This window comes from Vidua macroura, chromosome 2 (assembly GCF_024509145.1).
Source record: "Vidua macroura isolate BioBank_ID:100142 chromosome 2, ASM2450914v1, whole genome shotgun sequence".
Lineage (NCBI taxonomy): Eukaryota > Metazoa > Chordata > Aves > Passeriformes > Viduidae > Vidua > Vidua macroura.
The window spans coordinates 41,240,455-41,265,708 of NC_071572.1; the positions used below are offsets into that span (position 1 = coordinate 41,240,455).

General features: G+C 38.0%; 1 protein-coding gene across 3 annotated transcripts in view; it reads left to right on the forward strand.

The window, feature by feature from the left end:
• The window catches only part of ABCC4 (ATP binding cassette subfamily C member 4), a 136,631-nt gene extending 112,114 nt beyond the window's left edge, over positions 1-24,517 (forward strand). For all 3 annotated transcript variants that reach the window (XM_053971651.1, XM_053971652.1, XM_053971653.1), the window contains 3 exons: positions 4,823-4,928; positions 19,066-19,200; positions 24,025-24,517. In XM_053971651.1, coding sequence (XP_053827626.1) covers positions 4,823-4,928; positions 19,066-19,200; positions 24,025-24,132 — 349 coding nt within the window. In that variant the 3' untranslated portion in view covers positions 24,133-24,517. The remainder of the gene's footprint in view (positions 1-4,822; positions 4,929-19,065; positions 19,201-24,024) is intronic.
• Positions 24,518-25,254: the final 737 nt, after the last annotated feature.

The window sequence follows — 25,254 nt, forward strand, 5'->3', positions numbered from 1 at the left end:
CAATTAGTCTGAGCTGAATATATAGTTCCAACAAACTATGGCTTGAGGGAGAACTCAAAGTCCAAAGAGGACAATAACACAGCGAGTCCCTCAAACAGATGCATTAAGGATTTTGTATGTCATCTGGGTGTGACTCATTTTTCTAACATCTTCTTAGGGGAGAAGTGGTGCCACTGGTGTAGCTTTACAGTTCAGCTGACAGTGTATTTCTAAAGCCTGTAGAGAAGTACATTCCCTTCCCAGAGGTTCTCATTTTTTCTTTTTTTTCTTTTTTTACTCTTAGTTTATTTTTGGCTGAGCTCTGATAGATTAACTGTGATTAATCATAGGTGTGGAAATCTAATACTACCTTACTCATCCTCCCTATTTTGGCATCTCACATGTGTGTTCTCAACTTGCACTATCCATTTAATTGATCTTGATTAATGTGTGCTGCAATATATATTATAATAAGGTAAATGTTTGTTTGTATCAACTCTAGGCATAACAATACAAATAATAACTTGGAACTTCTTCTTTGAATTCAGTTTGCATTACAGTCATTATTACCTTTTCCTTAATGTGTTGGTATAACTAGAGCCAATTATTTTTAGCTGTGTAATCTGATAGGATGATCATCAGGAAGTGCTGATGTGGGTTGCTCAACTGAGCAGTTAGGGAGGCATTTTTGGTGTGTAAGGAAAACCTCCTCCTCTTCTGATGCACAACCTCCATACCTGGCACCCTTGTCTCTCACCTGGTAGCAAGCTCACATCATATTGAGTAACTGAGATGGGAGACCATGGCAAGCTGCTGCCAGCTCTGGGGATACTTCTCTCTTTTTTTGTTTGTTATCCTGGCTCTTGATCTCTCTCCCTCGGCAGCCTCAACTGCTGCTGCCACCCTTCTGCAGTTCAACCTGTGTTGGACAGTGCCATTTTTCATTTCCCACAAACCTGGAAGCAGGTGTGAGAAGGCAGGGGTTAGGGGTGGCAGGAAGAGAAGGAAGAGTGAGGTGACGTGAGGCAGTGGATGCAGTGTGGTGGGCACTGTACCTTCCCTAAGGGACTGAGGGGGCCCCCCACCACATTTCAGCTCAGCTAGGCCATTCTTATCTGCCACTGGGAGTGAAGGGAAGGAATTTGAAGTTCATCCTCCTCCCTCCTCATACGTTCTGGCTCACATATGTGCCTTTATTTACCTCCTTGCTCCTCATAGATGCCACCTGCTCTGCATGTGGCAGAGGTGTGAGTACTTTTTGGGGGGAGGAGGAGCTTGCCATAAAGAAGGTTGCCCTAAATCAGACTACCTGCATGATTTATGTGATGACTGACAAATTTAATTTGATTTGATCTTCTTGGTCCATTCTCACCTTGAAGAATAGAGTCTGATTTTAAAGCAGTTGAACTGTTCTGGAAAATTGTGTGAAATCTGGAGCAGAAGAGCCAAAAATCTTCATACGGTTGCTTTGATGATACACAGAAACAAAATCATTAGTAAATGAGACTTTTTAGAAGTACTGTATTTGTTTTAATTGTGTTAACTCATTTTTTTTCTTATAGAGAGCAAAACTTTTGGTGAGCAAACCGCTGCCATCTTTTTACATTGGTTGTTCATTGAGTCTGGTAAAACCAGCCATTGTACATACTTCAGTTCATTAGCCATCTTAAGCTTGTCATGTTTAACCTTATATTACATCTAACTGCTATCTGTAACTCTTTCTGAGAAATTATCTAAGCCTCTCAGGAATTGTGTAGTGTGAGATATGCTTTCAGGACAATCCCAGGAGGACATTAGACAGAAGATAATGACTTACCCAGTTTTCCTTTCAACAGCTTGGTTACTTCGCATTCAGATCATATTTATTCTTCCTCTTCAGATAGTTTTCTTTTTACACAGTCAACTAATTCAGGTTACACCAGATCTTGGGTTGCTGGGAAACTTGGTGTTAGATCCTCAACCTTTGATGCCTGTGGGACAGCTATACCACCATTCAGTGCTTTCTTAATGTATTGTTCCTTGCAGTAGGGAGTGTCGTGGTTCCCATTTTTATGTAATCAGATTAGGATTGAATTTTTATCATCCAGCAGCCCTGGTTTTTGTATTCAGGTTACATCTTTGGTTTTTAATGTGCCTGAAAGATGATGGAGTTCAATCTGCTGAAGTGGGTAATGAAATCACTTGGCACTTGCCTGGACACTTGCTCAGTGTGGGTAGATATCACTAGGAGTCCATTTATGCCCTGAAAAAGGGACAGAAATGATGCTTCCTTTGGTAGGTCTAACTTTAGCTCTAGCTCTAACTGGTATGTGATACAGTCTCTACACTCTGTCAGCACATAATTCTATATACAGATGCTTTTCTTGCTCTTTTTAGATTTTCTTGCTTTCCCTAGGTTCTTCCTGAGATTCTCCTGGAGGTTACTGATGGTGCTTCTGCCTCCTGTCCCAAAAACTATGCTCCAAAATCTACCATGAACCTTGGAGATGATCTAGCCAAGTGTCAGTCAGCAGACACATCTGAATGAGATCTTGTACTGTGATATTTGAAGATAGAGCTATTAAGTCTGTTCCTGATTACTCTGAAGTCTCATTTTAGAACATTTGTCACACCCACAATATGGACAGCAGTTTCTTGTTAGTGATAAGCTTGTGTTCAAGAAATACCTGTTTAAGATAATAGTTTGATAGTATCTCTTTAAGAATGAGAGGCTTTTTTCTTGTAAATGTAGGAAGAGGTAGTGCTGTAAAGAAGACATGTAATAAAAGAAGATAAATTAATGCAGAGGACAGTGATAGTCAAGGCTGAGGCATTCTCTGAAAACAGTAGGAATAACTTGAGTTACAAATAATTTTAAAACCTTTGTAAAGTTGTTCTCAAAGTTCCTGAGCCAGCTATGATTCTTGTATTCTGTAGTAGCTTTGCAGAAAACTTAACCTTGAGCTTGATGGTAAGGGAAGAAAAAGGCTTTTTCTTTCCTTTTTCTAGGGAGTATTGAATATTGAATATTTTCTGTTTTGCTATTTCGACCATTGCAGAGAACACATCCTGCTGTCTCTATGAGACTCTTCCATAGTGAGTGTTTTCATGGATGTCCCTGCTTTTTTTTTTTTTTTTTTTTTCTTTTTTTCTTTTTTTTTCTTTTTTCTTTTTTTCTTCTTTTCTTCTTTTTGGAAGTAAGAATAGTCAGGTTATTGAGGCGTTGCTGAGAAGAGAGCAAATATACATGCATTAACACTGGGGTGAAAGGACTGGTATAGCTGTGATGTGGAACATGATGAACAACTTCCTTTTCTTAAGGAGATAACACAGAACTAAAGAGCCTGACCCTATCCTGACTTCTCCTCTTGTCTCTTTTCCTGATTGCTTACTGGCCTTTGTTCAAAAGGAGTTGAGCAACACCTGCTTCCCACTTTGTTTTTGAGCTTCTTTTAAGAAATAGGAGCAGAAGCACCAAGCCTCTCAGACTGTGGTCCAGAAGTCTGTTCTCTTAAGCTCATGAGAGAAGTTAAATGTTTCTGTTCCTAGATGAAGGTAACATTTAGAATGCATGGAATTCTTACTTAACTGTTTATGTCTTCCTTCTCTCTGGTGTTTCTTCCTGTCATCAGTAAGGATCTGTCTTCTTCTTTGTCATGCTGATTGCTTCAACTTAGATTGTAGCAGAAGCTATGTATGTCCTTCAGAGCATGAACTCATACTTTCTACTGTGGAAACGTAATAGTTATTTCATTCCTCTAAGTCATCCTGTTCTTCTGAACAGTTCTTCTCTCCACTTCTTATTGCTGGTGCCTCCTGGCATGATGGCATCAGAACAAATCTCTTTGTATAATTCATGAAGTGATACCAGATACTCATCATGTGCAAACAGATTCAGTGTGGAGTACTACTTCTGTCTAAAAAAATACTACTTAATCAGAGGAAGATATGTTTTGTGAATCTTTTACATATTTTATTTTATTTTCCCATTACTTCTAAAAATTTGAAGAATTAAGGCTTTGCAAGCAACTGATTGCAGCCAATGTGTCTGCCGATATATTCTAGTTTATTCAGATATCTCCTTTGTCTTTTTTTTAACCTAATCTGCACATTTTATTATTCTCCAGTCGTCATATATACAAAAGAACAAATTCATGTTTTAATAGAAATCCTAGAAATGAGGCCTATGCCTTCAAGTGCCTGACTTCTCGGCTGGAGCTTCCTTGGTTCAACTAACACCAGTATATTTTGAGTTATTTGTGTCATCCTTCTATCTTGGATGAGAACTTTGGTTTCTGTTCCTTTTTCTCCATTGTTGCCATTTGTCTTTTAGGGTTTTTTGTGAAGGCTGGTGGGCAATATGTGAGTATTCACAAGGCCTGGCTGGTGGGACCCAAGGCTACCTGTGCAGTGTGGGTTGTCAGGTGCCTCTAGAGGGCATTCATCACTGGATGGCTGCCTAATCCAGGTTCTTAGATTTACCTTCCAGCCATGCCTCTTCCCTTACACTGGCTTAAGAGGGGACTGTAGACATCTCCACATATAAGCCTGACTGGTGACTTCTGTCAGGTGGTATCAATGCTTCTCTTCTACAGTTAGTTACTTCAGTAAGCTCCAGTTCCATGAGTATTGCCCATCTTTTGCCTTACTCCTCATTTATATGGCTAAAGAACATTCTAGTGTCTATGTTTCATTATATGCCTCCAAGTCATCTGGTATAACAAGAGGAAGAAGCACTGTAATAACTTTAGAAGCATATTTCTTTCTATCCAGTCATGTTTGATGAAGTCATAAAACCTGCCTGCCATTCGGTTATCCGTGCAAACATCTTATTTTTGTCTGCATTGTTCTTGCTGTGTTTCAGAACAGATGAGTTCATTCAAAAGACGATCCGTGAAACCTTTGCTCACTGCACAGTGCTGACCATTGCACACCGCTTGAACACCATTATTGACAGTGATAGGATTATGGTAAGACAGTTAACTGCTTCACTTTTTTTTTTTTTTCTTTCCTGAAGAATAATGTTATTGACTTTCTTAATTTTGATCCAAAAGTGGGTAGGAGTGTAAGTCATATGTTAGGTTTATCCAAGTTAACCTCATGATCCTAGCTACTGTAGCTCACAACTCATAAAACTATAGATGTAATGATCTGGAAAAAATTGCTTTCTCTGGCCTTGTGCTTTCCATCCCTCAAGGCACGAACCCACTGCAGGTGAGGTGCAGCACAAGACTTGAGCAAATAAGCTCTGCCAGTACTGGGAGCCTGTGAAGTCACACCCATGGGGTTCTGGACAGTCAGCTGGGTTCAGTCAGGTGTATTAATGCAGTCTTGGTGGGTCCAGGGAGGCAGTGACAATAGTTGGTGTGGGGTGTGTGAGTAGGAGGTGGGAGGTGGAGGTTCTGGGACAGGAGGCATGGAGGTAAGGAGACAGCAGCTGGCCAAAGCAAGGTTCAAAGAGAGAAGATGGAGCACTACCAAGGCAGCAGCCTCTGCCTCGGTCTTTGCTCCCAGTAGATGAATGTTGCACTGTATCTGCCACCTTGTCTGCCCCACAGTGCATTGCACATGCCTAGAAATTAGGAAATGCTTGCTCATTATTTTCATAAAGGCAGTGGTGTTCCCTGGGCTCTTAGGAAATCCACCTGGTTTGTGTCCGTGACATAATGTGCAGCCTGCAGTTTTACAGTTTCCTGCAAGAAGAACACAAGCCCTTTGCAAACATCTTCACAGCTGGTTAATGAAATAACTGGCATAGAGGGCAAGCTGTGTTCCTAAGTGGAACTCAGATTTAACTGGGCTTCAAGCAGAAATTAACCTTCACCTCTTGGTGGTAACCTTAAAAAATACCTCTCAACTTTCGTCTTAGGAAAGTGAAACATGATAATTCTTTCTATTTTTTTTTTTTTTTACTGGATACTCAAAGCATTTTAAAATCTTTGAGTACAGTGGTTGCCTGAAGTACATGAAATTAAACAATTCCATCTGCTGAGGTGAGTGGTGTTCTGAGGAATAGAATAGATTGTGAGCTCAGTGATTATAGTTTACTTACAAAGAGAAAAACCAGCAGAACTGCCATAAGTAGTCATGTAATTGCAAGCATTTAACATATAATAAATAAATATTTTCTTCTCTGGTGAATACCTCCCCACAGGTCTAATGGATATGTTGGTGTTTTCTACAACTGAAATGAACAAAAGATTTGTGAGGAAACAACTGTGACCTAATTAATAGCTGTGTGTGTTTGTTAGCTGTCCAAAGGGATTTCTGTGGGTTTTGGTTCATTAACTACCATTAACATGTTAGGCACAGAATGCTCTCTCCACAAAGATGTTTTCCTAGTTTTACCTTTAATGTCATGGAGTTGCAATGAAAACTAAATGTTTTACTTACTTTTTTTTTATCAAAAATTGTTGGAGCAAAGCATAGAAATTGCCCTTTTCCTCAAACTACTCAGGATAATTGCCAGCTACATAGCTACTCTATTGCATTTTAAGTGTCCATACATTATTCTTAACCTTATGCTGTTTCAGTTTAGTCACTGTTAAGATTTCTAGTTTCCTAATTGTCTAATAGTCTTCAATGCTTTTGGCCTCTTTAGAGTATTAAGAAAGAGATTTGCAAGATGTGTCTTTGAGTCTGCAGTCAGTAGTAGCTTCTAAATATTCTTCATTTTTTTGCTCCATTTTGCTCCATTTTGATCTTACAGATTTCTGTAAACTGAGAGAGGGAGGAGGGTGAGAAGCCTGATAAAAACAAAGGAGGAAACTGACATGTAACTTCGTAACAATCCTGTTTTCTTGACATCCTTGCTCAGTTATTGATTCTGCTTAGGGGCAAATCAGAATTATCATCTCATATTTAGAATTATCAGAGTTATGGCAGGTGTGCTTCTGTTACACTTAATTACTTTGTTTACTCGGGCATGTAACTCCTAGTAGGAATAAAGCAGAATTTTGGAAGAAAAACATGTTAAAAATGCCAAGAATAAGAATATTCTTCTAGAAGACTATTCATTAATAAGGGCTATTAATAAAATCAGCATTCATGGAAAATTAATTATTTACTTCAATATCACAAAAATTGAGAATATTTAGCTAAAGAAAGCTTTTAGTGTGTTCTGTAATTTGCTTAGTCAATGGTATGTTTTAGTAATTTAACTAAAATTTCACAAATTTAACTTGATGCAGATTCTTTTTCAAGAGGCAGAAATGCACAAAGAAAGTACCTGGTATTATTAAAAATCCTGGGTTTGTTTCTCCTTTAATTGAGACCTCTACGTGCAATAATGCATTATTTATAAGCCATCCCAAATCTCTGTTGTTTTCTATCGTGATAAATTTTTTAGAAAATTAAGGAAGAAGAACTAAGATAGACCCTGGCAGTCAAAATATTAACAATTGTCTTTGGACAAAAAGTAAGTTATTTTTCAAACAAATTTTGGGCAAACTTGTTCAGCTCTCTTAAATCAATCATGAATGTTCAAGCCCGCTTCTGAACAAGTGGACATTACCTGGGGCTTTCCTTCCTTCCCACTGAGTCAGATTGAAAGGAACTTCCTGCTCCAAGCAGGTCAGCACTAATTTCACATCAGGTTGCTCAGGACTTTTTCCATTTGAGTCTTGAAAACTTTGAGAAATGGAGATTCCACAGTCTCCAGGCTACCTCCAATGCTTAATTATCTGCCATTAAATCTTTTTTTCTTCTTATATCCAGTGAAAGCCTTCCTTTTATGGCAATTGTTTCTTGTTTTCCCACTGTGTATCTCACTGAAGAGCCTTCTGTCTTCTCAGTAACTTCTTTGTAGATATGGGAAGGTTGCTGTTAAGTCCCCTGGAGCCATCAGTTCTCCAGGGTGAACACGCCCTGCTCCATCAGCCTCTCCTCATAGGTGCTCCAGTTCACTGACCACCCTGCTAACCCTATTTCAAGCTTGCTCAAATTTACCTTGCTTTTTCTTGTACTGGGGGGTCAAAACTGTCTTGAGTGTGGTGGCTGCAGTCTCCAGCTTGGCATTGCTCATGAGTTTTTTATTTAGTTCCATTTGATTACTGGCTAAAGCAGAACTTTCCAAAATGAAACTGTTCGCCTTTAGGGTTAATCCAGACATTTAACAAAAAAAAAAAAAAAAATTAGAACAGAAAATAATTTTGAGAAAGTCATGAGAAAATGTCAAGTTGGATGAGTATGGAAATAGGAACTGAACGTGAACTGTTGCATGTCTGCTCACACCCGTCGTAATAACCGGTTCTATTTTAGAAGAGAAGAAAAGCCTACTCAAGGAGGGAAAAAAGGAAGAACAGAATATATTTTATACAACTGTAGACAAATCTGGCCTCAGGAGTTGTTTTAATTCTCGTTTGTTCCATTCCCAAAACCATACCTCTGCTTTCATAATCCAGGTCACGCCTTAAGAGTATTTCCATTATATCTGTCTTAGTGATAAACACATTTTATCAGAACTTCAAACGCTTGAAATCATTGAGGGAAGAGCTGTATTGTGTAACGTGATACTCTCTAACCCAATCGCCTCAATGAGTAATGCTACATTGCACTTGCATAGGACCTTTCATCTGGAAATTGTAACGCTCTTTATAAACATTAATTAATTAAACTTCAAACACCTGGGTGAGATAGGGAAGTATCCATACAATCTTTGGAACCAAAGTTGGAAAGACTTGTTAAGTCAGCCCATCAAATAATACTACCATAAAATTATAATCCAGCGGTTTTCAAGCTCCTATTTTTTTTCTTCCCTCTGTGCTGCTCCAGCATCTAATAGGACACTTTCTCATTCCTTTTCCTTCATTACTTTGAGAAGCCAAGTTGTAACTCTTCCCATCAGGTGCTAACAGTACCCGTTTTAGCTCTTTGGCACAGGTAGGCACTCTACTACCTGGCAGAAGGGGAGGGTAGGATGAAAGCTGCAGTTACCTCTTCTGTAATGGCAAATGCTGGCAGAAGCTCAGCTCAGGCTTGCTTCACTGGTCCTTCGTTCCCTGTAGCTTCCCCTCCACCTCAACAGCTGATTCCCTGTCCCATCCTTACCATAGAGGGCAAAGGCCTTTTATGTAAACTACATCTGAAGCTTGTGGCAGCCAGTGGGCATCACTCCCAAGACTTCCAGGGGGATCTTATAAAATCCTTGTCACCCATTCCTCCCCCTCCTCTCTGCTTCCTTCTCCAGGTTGAGAAATGCTTTTTAGAAACTCTTTTTTTACAGAGGGGAAAACAGAAGCATACAGAAGTTGAGGCTCACCCAGGGACATAGTGGTTCAGTAGCAAATAAAGAATATGCATCTGGCAAGAACCTGATGGAGTTGTTTGCTGTATATACTATGCTGTGGCCTCTCCAGAGGAAAGCCACAGAGTCAAAACTTGTGCATTTTTCAATGACAAGGATGTTTCTCCAGAGAGTTTTCATATCAGTGCAATACTTCTTTGAAATGGAAACTCTTTATGCAAGCAGAACTTGATGTTGTAATTAAAAACTGTCATTCAAATAGGAAGTTTTGATGAGAGAATCATGGGAAGAGATTTGATTTATTTATGGGAAAACCTGTTGTGGTTACATTCTGAAATGACTAATATTCAGGGTAACAATACAATGCACTTCACAGCCAGACCTGAGTTGTTTTTTTTGGTCAATAGAAAATGACTTCCCACGTCTTTCCGGTACGCCTCCCTCATTCGTTATTCTCATTTTTCTGATGTTGTGTTTGCCATGGTGGAACATCTGGGCCTCATAAATCAGGAACTGTGTTTCCTGCACTGTAGATGTCTAATTTCAACAGAGCAATCAGTCCACCAAGAGTAAGTATAAACACCTTGGAATCAAAGAGAGAGAGAGAGATCCAGGCTGTGTGGTGAAAAGGCCATCCACCTACAGCTATATAGAAAATGCTGTGAAGCAGACAAGGTCTGAGCACTTGTCTCTCTCGGGAGTTCCAATGTCTGACCTGGTATTGCACATTAATATCCTTCATCCATCCAGGTGGAAATGAGGCAATGGTGATAGACGTCTAAGTGAACATGGTGCTGATGGCCATACGGACCTTCCTTACCATGGGGATGACAGCATTCTTCCAGGAAGTGCAGAAGAAATCTGTGCTCTGTCTAAAGAGGTCTGGATGCAATGCTCCCCATTCCCAGAAAAATGTTGTGTCCTCTGTGAGCCCAGGGCAGCCAGATTAAGCCATTCCTTTTGAAGAGTTGCATTGCCAAAAGTGCAAGAGTCATCAGAGGATAGCAAAAGGGAGTCTGAATCTGCAGCCCAGTGAGAGGCAGAGCTCTTGTAGCATTGGGGAAGCCCCATCTGTCCTACTGATGCCTTCATGTGAGCTTTCACTGCAGTGGCCCAGCTTCAGATGGAGATGTGGAGAACACAGGAAAGTAGTGGTGGTACACTTGAATTAGTAATACTGAGTTAGTCAGAAAAGCTTTGGTCTGTTGACTCTTCTTTAGGTGGCTTTCTTTTCCACTTATTTAAATATCACTGCTGGAAAATGAATGTGTTTTACAGCAATTCTCAACATTCTGTTTAGGGGGTGTTCTGTTAAGTCACAAGACACAGAACATGCAATCCTGGTTGTAGAACAGTTCTTTTTGAAAGCTGTGTCCCACCATTGGTGTTGACTCTCTGGTCTTCAATGTGTCCATGCCAAAGTGTTTCCTTGCTGGAGAGCTGGCTGATGTCAGACACTGGCCCTCAAGTGCTTGGGATGTCTAAGAGAGGTCAAGTGATGAGACCATAAATATTCCTGGAGCCTCGGATGATAGAATATGAAAATGTATGAAAAAAAAGTACCCATTTTATACTTTTGACCTTTTATTAGTCCAGTATCTGGAGTGTGGTGAAATGTTATTGGATATTATGCTTGTGCTATTGAAATCTGTTCTGTTAAAGAATGTAAAAGGAGCTTAATGGATTATAGTAGCTAGAATGGATGCCGAATTTTTGCAACTAAGCATCTAATTCTTCATAAAAACCTTAAGTACCTTGTGGGTCTGAATCCAGTAATCTGCAGTAAAATTGCTACATTCATACTGGTGCACTTGCTGTCATTATTCAAAAGGAACAAACACTAATAAAGCTCCTTTTTTGACTCAGCTTCTGTCTTGAAAATATGGACTAAAGAATATTAGAACTAAATTCATTCTTGTTTTTATTCAACCTAAGAAAATCCCCGCTGAGTTCTGGGACCAAAGTCTTTTGAATAAGGAAATGTGAAGACAAAAATATGAAGGATACTCATAGAAGGGGACCTGCATGGAGAGCAGAGGGCCTGGAAACCATTAGATTTCTCCTTTCTTTTGTTAACTCAAGATTTCCAGAGTTTCTGTAAGAGCTGAGCATTTAGCAAATGATTTTTCAGAAATGGTCAGTTTTATTTTGATTCTGAACAAAGGCAGTTTCCACTGTTCCCAGGTCTTCTGCAACTGGGTTGATGTTTACCAAACCAGAAGAGAAAACAAGATCCTTCAATTTTCTTTCTTGGAATTTATTGAATTTATTCAATAAATTTATTGAATTCCACAAATATCAGCAGTGAAGACATTGCTTTCAAAGCTGAGTAGTATACCATCTTTACCATTAGGAGTAGTATATCATCTTTACCATTAAGAGAAGACTCTATATAGGTATTTAGGCCAGGTTTTGCATAAGATACTGAGCTATGTGCCATGGTCCTGTATCAGAGTGAGTCTTGTCAGCTGAAATGGAGTGTCTGTGACAGTTGTGAATGTCACACCTGGCCTATCTGCCTCTAAAATCAAGTTGAAATCCCAAAGAGCTTGAAAATACACTAGAGTTATTGATTTTCTTTGCCAGTTTTAAGCCACACTTCTCTAAAACATTGGCATCTTTGGTTCTTATAAGCTGCTCCCATTTCAAGAGGGCTGCCGAACAAGATTCTTCTTTTGCCTGAATAAAACAAGTAATTATTGAGGCAGTACTTCAGCTGGAAGCATTCAAACAAAGAATTTGAATTTGAATTTCTGCAGGAAGTGAAGCCAATGTTTGATGAACTTTGATCTCTCATTCTGTCAGACATTTGTGTGAATATGTTTCCATCAGTGTAAGAACAGGATGGTCATATCATGTTTCTTTAAAGACAATGGTATGGAATCTAGACTGTATTAGAAATACTAACACATCTTTAGAGAATGGTTTTTGCTTGCTCAGAAATACTGTATTACTGTTTAAAAGCAAATTAGCACAGGTCATGCTGGTGGCTGATACCCTGAGCAGAGAGTTTCTGATAAGGTGAAACTCTGTTCATGTCAGCTGAGCTTCAAGTTCATTGTCATCAGAAACTGATAAAACCAGGAGACGTGCTCAGTCATCTGCAACCATATTCCTTAACCTCTTGAAAAGTATAGTATCCTTGTAGCTTACCTACCCTTCTAAGACCCTCAAAAGCCTTATTAAAGAGTGGGATTTTTCAAACTGAAGTATATCTCATATCATTTAAGGGCCGCATTTGGGCCATTCTGCAATTCCAGTTGAGAAATGTGGTTTTGCAGTGATGGAAGCAGTCATTACTGATTGACCAAGGGAGAGTTCTGTCAGCACGTACGTGATTTTGTCAGCTGCTGGTAAGCACTGACACGAGGCCTCTTCATACCCTCTGAAGCAAGGGTTGAACTTACACTGGTGTATCAGATGTTTGGAGGTGAGGAAACTCTGCCGTACAAGAGCCAGTTGTAGTGTGTGGTTAACAGACTTCTTCAATGAGACACAGAAGGAGTTCATATCGAGTGATCATCACTAGAATAACTCTCATTACTACACACGTCATTGGTATTTTTTCCCCACGACATGACATCCAGCTCACAGTGGCATGCTGTCAGTTGGAGGAAAAGAATGTAGATTTTTTTAATCTCTGCAAAGAGCATAAAGAAGACCTGCATGAGCCAATTTACCAGGCAGTGCTGCATGCTCAATTTCTCCTAAGTTACAGCCAAAGAATAATTTCATTTTAAAGAAACCCACTTTTTCTGATTACAGAACAAGATGTCTAAAGTTGCCTTTTCTGTGAAGCAGGGGATAAGGGGGTACATGTCAAATCCCAATGACCAGTGGCAAGTCTGGCATTGTTACAGCAAAGTTAAACTCTGCTGAGGTGAGTTATTTGGAAAATCTGAAAATAATAATTCAGATTATAAGAAGGTGAATTCCCAGGTCTGCTCTGCTCTGTTCATGTATATGATAATGCAATATACATTATTTGACACCAAATTTGTCTGGAGTTACTGGTAGAATAATTTGTGTAGGAACCCTAAAGGAGCATGGGGAATGCTTTGAGTAAACCTGAAGGCTTAAGAAAAATCAAAACAAAAAAAACAAAAAATAACCAACCAAAGCTCCACCACCAAAAATAAAGAAAAAGAGAGAGGAAACTTTCAAAAGAAAAGAAAAAAACCCTTTAAAATGGTTTCTGAGATACATTTGCAGCCTTCTGAATGTGCTTCAATGTTCACAAACATGTTTAGATAGGTTGATATTTATAAATGATTCTTCAGAGAAGTATGTGCATGTTTCTGATCTGTTTTGACAAACCATGATGAGACAGAAGAGACAGAACATGCTTGCATCTGAACTTAATGCCAACTGGAGTACAGGCTGTTGACTCTTTCCCACAAAGCTGTGTATTGTCTTGGGCGAATATATTTCTTATAATATGATGTAACCAGAAGCATCTCCTGAATATTCTCCTCTTCCCAGGACTTTATTGAAGATCATCTTGATGTATGCTCTCTGAGGAAAACATTGTTCAAAGTTGTACTCCTAGCAGAGTTTTGAACTTTAATAATGATTTTTTGTTTGGTGATGTCTTCTCCAAGTCTAAATTAAATCAGATGTATTCCCAAGGAGATAATTTCCTTGAATTATTTTCCTTTTGAATAGGAAATAAAAACATTTATGATCAACTCTTAAATGTCCCATTTCCCCTCTGGCTTAATGGTGAATATGAACGTGAATAGGAATACTAGTCATTCCTCAATAATAATTGAAATAAATTCCCATGCCCCCCTCCTCTGTTGCTGAACACTTCCAACCTTGGATTGTTTTTTTTTCTCAGAATGTTTTGTAACTATTGTTCTCTTGGTTTGTCTGCTTTTGTTGCTGAAAGTTAGAAAACACAGGATTTAGAACTTTGTTTTTTGTGTCTATGGATAGCTGTAAGTACATGGGGTTTGTTACAGCATTTTAAAAGACCCTTGTTCTTTCTCTCTCTGTGGCTAATGACACTTCTTTTACATATATTAATCCACCAAAAAGATTGTAAAATTCACTTACAAAATGAGTGTTGGCTTCTTCAAAGTCGTGTGCAACAGAACAATATGGATTGTTTGAGGAATCATCAAGGAGAAAAGGTGTTCTCCTGGCTCTGCTGCCTAGGTTTCTGCTGGAAAATCAACTATCGTGACATAGTATCTTCGTTGTTCTTTCTCTTTTCGTGGTGAAATGGATTTCCTGACTCCTTTTTCACCATTTTATGTTTTACTTTTTGTCTTCCTTCCCCTGCTTCTTTGTCTTGGCAAATACATTAACTTATGAAGCTATGGGATGGAGATATTACAAAACTTGGGGGTTTAGGGAGGGACCTAGGGAACGCAGGGATAGATACCCTGCTAGGTTACAGCTGAGGCAAAATGTAGTCCTCAAATCTTACCCAAATTTAGTTCAGCAACATTTTTGTGGCATAGGCAAATACTCTGTGCTAGTTAGAGTTAACATAAACACATTTAAATGGCTAATAATCTTCTCATGTTTGATATTGTACATCAAGATCAAACACTTCTTTTCTGTTTCTCTGTCTTTCCCTGTCATATTTTAATCATCCCCTTTCTGTGTTATTCGGTGCCCCAAAAATCAAACAAAATGCTGTTCAAAACTATGTTGTCTTCTACCAATATGGTTCTTCACGTTCTGGAAAAATCACAACTCAGACGAGCAGTCACTGCCCCAGACTATTCAATGAGGATGAAAGATTAGGTAAGATAGCATTAGATGGCATGTGAGGATTTTACTCAAGAATAATACATCATTTGAGCCCTGTTTGAACTTACCATGTCTCTGTATTGCTGCTTGAGTAATGCTAATTTGGATAGCTATAAGTAAAGATGTTTTCACCATTCTTGGAGAGGTGAGCAAATTCCATTGAACAGCAATTTTCCTGCGTGTTTTCTTTTGTATGATTGCCAGCAGGCAATTTTGTAAATTTTGTACTGTTGGAATTACTCTTTCATATGAGAAAATCCTGTTGAAGTCATAAAGGTGGTACTACAAAGGCAAGAACAGTGCAGGCAAGGTAAAAGAAGCTGACAGTGCAAGAGGGTGGAGAATCTGGCCCTGGTTTACATATGACCACCTTGGGTTTATATAACTCTTTTGTGTTTGTTTTTATTTCACTCTGGGCTGTCTAAGTATTTCACAGGCAGGTAGCTCCCACAAAATGATCAAGTCTTTATTTTGTGTATTTTACAAAGAGTCAGAGTGAGGAGCTGAAAAGTTGAGTGATTTGCTCAAAATCCCTCTCTCAATATCTGCACTGCAGTCTGTGATGAAATTCAGGTCTGATTCAGAGTCAAGTGCTCCTGTGTGTGTCCTCCACAATCTCCCTGCCGATCTGATTTCGCCAGCTACAAGCTTCTCTGGCTCTCCTGTATCAAGTTCCACTGGTACAACTGCCTTGGGACGCATCTGGGTTCGATTCTCTTGTATTGTGCAGTGATAAGCATTGCAAGTTGATCAGAAAATATGTGGCTGGTAAACACCAGATTCCACCTTTCCTGAATGATTAGCTGGCTTTTTGAAGTCCTAATGATTTTAATTTGGCTCGGAGTCAGTGAGTAAGAGTATGCAAAGCCTTAGCCAAAGTACCTATTTATTTATGTAAATCTTATCAGCACACATTTCTTCAAAGAAGAGTACCTATCTCTTTGTCTAAGTGCTTTTTAATAAATATATAAATATATAAATGTATAACTACCAAGTAAACCAGCTTAAATTTTCTCCATTGTCTCATGTATAACAGCAGTTAGTAGAAAGTGGTTTTCCTTGGTGAACAGGGTTTATAGTGTTCCTGACTTGTAGGAACAATATTGTATGTTCAGTTTCATTCTTCACTTTTAATTTCAGAATTTTTTTCTATGGCTGTTCTGTCTGTCTTTATAACACAACTTTGGGGTTTATTTCCAAAGAAAGGCTATGAATAGGTTAATGATTTGTTTAAAATGTGGATGGAGTTTCTCCGGACAGAAATTGCTATCTCTATCAGTTCATCTTCTAGACTTGACTGTTTAAAACTTGCCCAGAAAGAATAATTCTTTCCCTTTCCCCAGGTTTTCTGGAGGGGAATGACTGTCTGTGTTTGTAGTTGTTTCAGATATTTGCAAAATGGATATTAAAATTGCAATACTGCAGTAATATTATTTTTATACCCTCTACTTATCTATTGCAGTTCTTTACTAGTAAGAGACACATTTAATGAAGATGCTTTTTGTTTCCTTTCTTAAGGAGTGCTTGCATAATCTAGTGCTATGCTGAGAAAAGCTTTACTTAAAGGAGATAGAGGTGCTCTATGCTGTGGCACCCTGATTTAAATGTCGAATTGTGTATGAATTTTTATTGCATTTTTAAGGAAGCTGTCCTTAACTGTGACATACAGTGGTTAAAAATTTGTATTTATAATTAGTCAGAGTAAAAAGGATAAGTAAAAAGTAAAAATATTCAGAGTTAATAGGATAGGACTAAGTATACTGAAAAGTCAGCATGTGTGCAAATATACTTCTGTAGGTGAAATACTGCATCTATTAAATGACTGTATGTTCTGCGGTGCAATACTACTAATATTTAAGATATTTCTATGAGCACTTTCTTCAGCTCCATTTCCAAACCATACTACAAATCACTTGCAAACGAAATTCATAATATAGGCTGGGTTCTCTAAGTTAAAAGCTTTTGAAAATAGCAAATATCTTCTTGCAGGTTTCTGTGCATGCAGTTCATAAAACTAGATTTAATTATGCTGCTGTTTGTTGTCTGAGTTATTTTCCATTCAAATGCCATGTACTTAATTGAACCGGAAGGGAAGGAGTGGGTGCCTTTTCCCTGGTGCTGGGTCTCTGGTGTTAAACAAGTTGACAGTGATCTTGGCAGTGTGGTATTTTCACAGCAGTGCAGGCAAAGGGGTCAGCTCACCTGTGCTCCTTCCCTGTAGACTTTGTCATTTACTGGGGTCCAGGCTTCTTGGAGATCTGCCAGACCCTTGACTGTCAGGATGTTTGGTTTTGTGGAGCTGCACAGCCAAAGGACACATTTGAAAGCTTCCTCACAGGACTCTCAATTTATCTCCAAGCTTGTTGGAGATTCTTCTTTCAAACAGAAGTTTGCACACTATTTTTATTACTTTGGAAGTTGTCCTCACAATACCTTTTATTCGTTTCTTCCCTGAAATCAACAGCTCCATTTTTTTAGATCTCTCTTTTTTTCTTACAACTATGTACACCACAGTTATGGCTTGAGTTATGAGTCCTTGAAGTCCTTTTGTTGTGGCAATGTCTTTGTCAATAGCATGCCTGTGCATTCAGGTTTTTTTATTTATATAAGAGCAAAAATATTTTGTGAATTGCTTTCTCACATAAATACTTTTCCTTTTTTTTTAAACTCCATTACTCCTACTCATGGCGTAAAGTACTGGACTTGTAGACTAAAACCCAAATCTTTCTTGAGTCAATACCATTAATTTATAAGCCAGTTAAGTATTTGAGTGCATTGCATTTGTCAATATTGGCTTTTCCCTGCTATTGTGTTTCTCATTCTCTTAGGTTAGTTAGGTGTATCTGAACCTCTGGTCTAGTCTTATCTGCACATTTTTTTGTCATTCGCAGGTTTGTCACTTCTCTGACACCTCCTTTTTCTGATGATTAACATAAGTAGCTACCACCTATGCCAGAACAATATGGTTCCCATCAGTTCCTACCTGTTCAGCTTTCTACAAAGAAAGCTGCACTGTTTAATTAAAATATCTTGTTTTCTGCCCAGGTTTTTGAAAAGCTTTGTTCTTTGTAACATGGTTATTTAGTTACGCCAGATATATTTCTGAAAATCCATATAAACCATTTTTCCTTTAGTTTTCTTCTGGTGCATTAAAAATTGTATCAGATTTGTGATTGCTAAAACTGTGGAGAATTAATTCTACCTGTGATCTGTGTGTCTTCTTTTGTTTTAATGACTGTTTTCATTAATTTGGTGTCTTACATCAAAATATATATGCTAGTCTAAAATTTCCTTGAATTAATCCTGTAAAGGCTTTTAAAAATATAAGTTCAATGTTTGCTGCCATGCAGTCCTTAAATGAAGTCACTAGTCTGAGAACAGTTTCATAGAGGTTCAACCATCTTATTCTTACTTTTTCCCTATATTTTTGACTGTGTATATTCTCTGTGGATTATTGACTTTATACTTATTTAATTTCTCTGTTGTTCTTTCTTTCTCCCTTCCTCTCTTTTTGGGTAGCTGTGTCCATGCTGGCATCTGATCTGTTCTTTATGTGGAAAGAATAGGGTCAGGTTTAAATATCTTTCTAATACATAGCTGGCAAAAACTGATGCAAGAAATTGTTTATCTTTTCAGCAACACCCTCATTTTCTTTAATTACACCTTCACCTCTAATTCAAAAGACCTACTTATTCTCCCTTAACTGTCTTGGTGGTTATTGCGTGGTTTTTACCCACAGCTGTTTACTTCAGAGCCCATTTTGGACCTCTTTGTTTCCTTCTTACACAATGAATCTTATAATCTGCTTTGTTGGCTGCACAAACATTGTATTTCCATATTCTGCATAACTTCATGTTGGATTCCTATAGGTGGAAATGGCTGTAGGGCACTCTAAAATTGTACAACAAGTCTGTAAACTGAGAAAGTGTTATACTAGTTTGAAGAGGACAGAATTCATTTTCAGGGTACAAAATTCATCTTAGTGCTAAAAATGCATACATTTCCCCCTTGCCTGTAGTCACCTACATTTTGTTTCTAGTCTCTAACATTTAATTTTTAATTTTCTTATGTTAATGCATTGTTTTCTGCTGATTTAACAGGTTTTAGATGCGGGAAGACTGAAAGAATATGGTGAGCCTTATATTTTGCTGCAAGAACAAGACAGCTTGTTTTACAAAATGGTGCAACAAGTGGGCAAGACTGAAGCGGCTTCTCTGATTGAAACAGCAAAACGGGTAATTTTAGAAGAAGAGATAATTAAGTTTGTCTCTGCAGTTTATTTATCTCAAGTTAGCATATTCAGTGTTGCAGTAAGCCTTCCGCTAAAGGATCTGTCAGTTTTGCAAGGCAAAGCCATAATTTTCAGTGGGATATACACAGACTTCCAAATGATACATGTATTTATATACCCTAAGTTGAAAAACTGGATTTCTTGCATCCTTTTGTGTGTACACAAAACAGTAAGTGTAAATAATATAGGACATACTCGCTTGTGCTGGGCATTGATCTTAACTTGCCATAAACAACACATTAGGTCTGCAGAATCAAACATTTATATGTTATGTCTATATTTTTTAAAGGGTCCATCAGATTTTAGCTGGGGCTCAGTGCCTGTGACCATACTGTGGTCCCTGAGAGTTTGATCACATTCCTTCTGTTGTGCATTCCCTTACTTCATTCTTGTACCCTAGCTCTCTGTTCTGCACCGAAGATGAGCAGGGCTCAGCTAAGAAATGTTTTGTCGCCTCCTTGTTCTCTGCAAGGCTTTGTGCCTCATTTTCAACTTTTCAAATCCTACTCGGAGTACAGAATTATTAATGTAATTGTGGGCATTCCTCTGGCAATCAAAGTGTTTAAGAGACAGCAGTGGATTCGTTTTCATAATATGCCTGTGAGGTGAGGCTATATCATCCCCACTTCTCAGATGGAAAGCTGAAGGAGAGATAAGAAGATAAAAAAGAATGACCTGTGATTGAGGATCTTTTTGACTAGCTTTGGCTTGCTTTCTTTTTTCTTGATAATTTACCACACAGGACATCCAGAGCAAGATTTTAATTCTCTCAGTGCCAACAAAGTTTCAGCATTGTTGCAGCTGAGACTGGCAGTGCTCAGTTTGGCAGCAGCTTGCTTGGAACTCATGTAACTGTGCTTTCAGCATGCGAGTAAGGCACTGGTATTAAGCAGGTAACAACCTAAGAGAGCCTTTTACAGGCAAGAGGCAAAGCTCTTTAGCCTTTTTGCTTTCCTTTTCTCAAGCTGCTGGATGTGTGGAGCAGAGCTAGAGGAACACAAAGTCTAAACTGTTACTCAAGGAAACAAAAAACCAGTACACAGGGAACAACACACAAAGACAGGAAACAAAATGGCAGGTGTTTGACTATTTTCCAGTAAAAAAATAGATGCATTATTGCAACTTGCAATAGATGCAAGTTGCAAAAAAAAAAAAAAAAAGTTGTGCTGTCATGGAGGCTGTGTGCTCACGGCTGGATGCTATTTTACTGGACTTCTTGAAGATTAGGGATAAGATTTCTGTGTCTGTTCATATTCTCAGATTTTGTTTTTTAAAGAGTTTTTCAAGTAAAGCACTGTAGCTAAGAGCATACACTATAAATTCTTGTGTGACACAAATTGCAGAACTGAGGAGTTTTGTCTTGAACTAAGCTGTGTTACAAGTTCTACTGTCCTCTTCCATTGCTGCAGTGTAGCTTAATTTATTTTCTTATTAGAAGGGAATGGGTTAGCCATTTTTTCTGTGGTATGTGCATTACAATCTGGAGGTTATATAAATGATATTTAAAAGGGTAGCTTCAAATTCATGTGACCATTGTTTGTCTGTAAAGTGAAGGCCAGCTTCCTAAGGCTTGCTCCTTGGAAATGCAAGAGGTGAGGCTGTCCAGCTGTCATCTGTAGAAATTTAGCTATGTCATGCTGTCATTCCTTCCTTCCCTAGAGCCTTCTCCAATTGCACAATTGCATTCAAAGATGATTCAAAATGTATAAAATTAATTGCCTGATGTTACTTGCCCATATAGTCATCTGCAGTTACCACATCAATGTTATGTGATTTTGTACAGGAAGGGAAGAGATCCAGGAACCAGTCTCTGCTGAAATGTGGTTTGATGAAAAAGTTTGCTAACTCCCAGGCTAGAAGGCAGATACAAGCTTTAGCATCTGCCAAGAATGCAAAGCATGGTGCTTATCCACACTCAGACCAAAAATATGGGAATCAAGAGACTGTATCTCCAGTCAGCAGCTACCCAGAAGCAGAGTTACAGTTCCTTCTGTTTGAAGGACTTGGACAATTCAGGGGTTTTGTTATTGCTGTCCCTTGTGCTTCATGCATACTTTCAGAGAAGTCGCTTAGTCAGAAGAGCTGATTCCAATGGCTTTTCTTTTTACACTACTGAGTCTGCTGCATGTATTGCTGTTGCTTTCCCACATTCCTACTGTGGTTACTAAGAAGTGTTTTTATGAAGAACAGCTTTCTTTCTGTTTTTGGAAAACAGCATGCTGCACATAAAAAGAAATGGTAATATGACATACATAGATACTTTTCAAAAAGCATTGCAGTGGGTTGCTAAGTAAAATGGTTTGGATCGTGGCTATACTTTGGCAATGATTATTTGATAGATCACATTTTGGGCCTGAATCTTGATTTGTTTCAGTTTGAACTTGTACAACACAAGCTGGCATCAAGATCTTCTTTCAGTAAGCTGAAACTTTAAATGAATTTTCTGGAAAAGTATTGATTCTGCATATATCCTTTAAGTGCAAATTAAGAGGTACTGAGGTACTACACATCTTAAATTGGGAAGACTAACTTGGGCATATTTAAGAAACATAATTAAAAAAAAAAATCTCATAGGCCTCTTAGCAAAGCATTGCAAGACTGAGCTATTGCTGGAACCTTAGCTCAGGCTTCCAAATTGATCCAGTTGCTATTGTATGGCTCACTTGGTCACTCAGTATCCCCATTTTTGTGCAAATGTCAAAGACAACAACACAGGCACAACTCAAATTGGATACTGCTGAGTATGCATTAAACAGCCCATGAGCCTGATGGCAATTGAATTATGCTTGACATCATGAGACTGTTTTTATCTTTGCTCAGTTTAGAAGAAGCTGCTAGGAGAAAATCCTGTGGGAAAGAGAGAAATCATCAAGCAGTGAAAAAAGAAAAAAATATAAAAGTGCTCAATTATTCAGATAAACAGAAGTTGGTGTGTTCTCCCTGCTCGTAGCAGTGCTGAGAGAGGCTTTTCTGCAGGCTTCGGTGGCATCAGGATAGGGATGGGTTTCTGTCAGTCAGGTTTGAGTACTTTGAGGGAAAAATAAAAGTTGTTTTATTTTACTTTAAAGCTATGACAGATGTGTAAATATTAAAATACTAGGTCTTCTCTCACCTCAGTGATTACTTTTAAAAAGGTTGCAGCTCTGTTGGCACTGGAAGAAACTTGTATGAAGACTTGGGCATTTAATATCTTGAGGGATTGGGCTCGGGGAAAAAATTGCAATGAGACAGTTGAAAAGCAGCTGCCATTTCATTACATCTCTAGTAATGTGCCAAGATTTTCTATTAGCTTTCCATTTAAAAAAAATCACATTCAAAAGCTGCATTAAAAGTATGCCAAAGTTTTATGTTTTAAACCAGGAACGGGATGGGAATACTGAGGCTGCCGTCTGCAGCCTGTGTGCAGTCAGCAGCCTCATTAACTTCCTTCTATTGCATCCGATTGTGACTGGTTGCTGAGGACTGTCTCTTAACGGGACTCCCAAGTCTTCTGTTGATTCAAATCAGACTTTAATAGTCTTTGAAACTTGTAAAAATGCATATACCCTGCATTAGTGAGTACACAAAAGATGACAGTGGTACTTATAGGAACATTTTTGTACAATAACTATTTCTTTTTTATCCTATGTGTCTTACACATGTATTCATGTATATGAAAAGGACATTATTATCAAACAAACTGAACTTTGTTGACAAGACTTTTAAATATAAATTGCAGAAATGTTTCATAAGCTGTACTCAAAGCAGTCTGACTATGAGACCTAACTCGTGACACGTGTCAGCTTCAGAAAGATAGTGTATTTTCTGTTTTTAAAGACTCAAACAAAACTTTTCACATTCTTCTTTGAAAAAAAAATTGCATTTGAAGTCCTTTTTCACCCAACACATTTTTAGATAAGAGCACACAAGTCTTGACATTATTTCATTTTGTTATGCGCATCTGTCAAGGTACAGAGATATGATACAGCTGCTAAAAACTGATGATCGTGGAACAGTGAAACTTGACAGCATTTCATTTCCTTTATGTTCTGATTATACATTTATCAGGAAACCTGTATCTCTTCTAGTTGAGCTAGAAATTGGTAGAATTCAGGAACTCAAAGGCTTGGCAAAGAACTGGCCTATTATTTGGTATCATCTTACGTTTTAGAGAAGTTGCTTGGTTGAGTCATTGTTAAAGCTTTTGCTTCTTCTTTCATTATTGTGGTTCACTATCCAGAGATCACATTTCTATAGGCCCTATAACTGCTCTGCAGCACAAATTAAAGGCTGGGATATTTCATACATATACTTCGAAGTTTCAATGGTTGTCAATCACAGTTTGTAAAATATAGGGATTACAACCTGATTTTAACATCCAAATCCATTGTGTTCATTTTATGTGTGAAAATGAGAAACCCTTGTGCAGACGCAAGATTTCACAGCTCTTTTGTCATCCTGTTTTTAATTTATCTCCATGTTTTGAGCTAGTAAAATGATTTTACTTATCAGTTTAATGTAAAGTGATAAAACATATCTGCTCATCTGAATTAACAAAATTTGAGGGATCGACAGGTTGTGTGGGATTTTTTGCACATTTTGTTTTAATGTAAGTTCATATAGTAATTTTTCAGTGGCGTACATTAACTGAATGCCACTAACCTGAAGCTCCTGTTGTGATTCCTTAAGAATATGTATTTATCTCTGCTATATATATCTCCAGAAATATTGTTTGAAGCTAAATGGACTTTGGTACATAATTACTCATAGAATGTAATATTTTTCCTAGGTATACTTCAGTAAGAATTACCCAGAAGTTGTTCAGAATGGTCAGCTTGCCACAGACTCCTCCTTGGATCCTTCCTCAGGATTATGCATAACTGAAACTGCACTGTGATTCCTCATTGCCTTAACTGTTCTCTGTAGAATGTAAACCTGAGATCATCTAAACTCAGTGGCAATGTTTGCAAGTGTCAATGGGAGAGCAAAGGGAGGAGGGCAGTTCTTTGCACTGGACATCCTTCCTATTTAATACTGAGAAGAAAATTTATATTGTCCCTGTTTCTTTCATTTCAGTGCAATATGTTTTTTCTTTCCAACTAATTATGTTTGTATTGCTAAGGAAATTAGGCAGATTCAGTTTTTGCTTGAAAGTTATGTGGTAGAGATCTCTTTTATTTAAAAGGTGCAGGACACCTAACAGGTCTAGTGTGCATATTTGGAGCTTAGTAAAATAATTGGAATGTGTCCTTTTTTCTTTTAGAAATATTTTGAGAGCAAGAAAACCCAATTTTTTTTCAGTGTCACTTTAGAATGACAGCTCTATCTGAACAGCAGATTTGGTAGTGTGCAACTAGAGCAACTGTCTTTCTACCTGTCACAAATATCTATGCAGGCTGGTAGGAAAAAAACTTGAAGAAGCCAAAACCACTTTTTCTTTTTGATAAAAAAGTACTATATACTTTTTTTTTTTTTACTATAAACAGTTCAAATAATGCTGTTCAAGATGAATGTAAATATTAATTTTATTTTGCTAAAATCCAAATGCTGAAAAATCAATCTCAATCTTCTGTACTTCAGAAGAAAATTACCACATTTGCACTGAAGAAATATTTAAATAATTTAACATACATTCCTATTTTTACCCAGGTTATCAAAGAAAAAAAAGTATTAAAATAACTTGAGGAAATGTTTGAATGACATGTCATTATAGCTAAAGACTGTGTAGTACAAAGTTATCTTCAACACAACACATTGAAATGTATACATTATTTGCATTTATTGTGCCTTAATATTTGTGCCTTCAAGCCAAAGCTGTAACTGCAGGGTACACAACAAATTCATTAGATATATGTTAAAAATATGTAACTTTAGTTTTGCATCAGGGGTTCTGTTGAACTTCAGCTGTGTAAAGTTAGCATCCTGCCAGAAAAAGTAGGAAAATACAACCTGTAATTTGGAGTGGCTGTTGCTGATAGAGAGGAATGCAGTGAGAGAGGGGTTCAATATTCATAAGTTA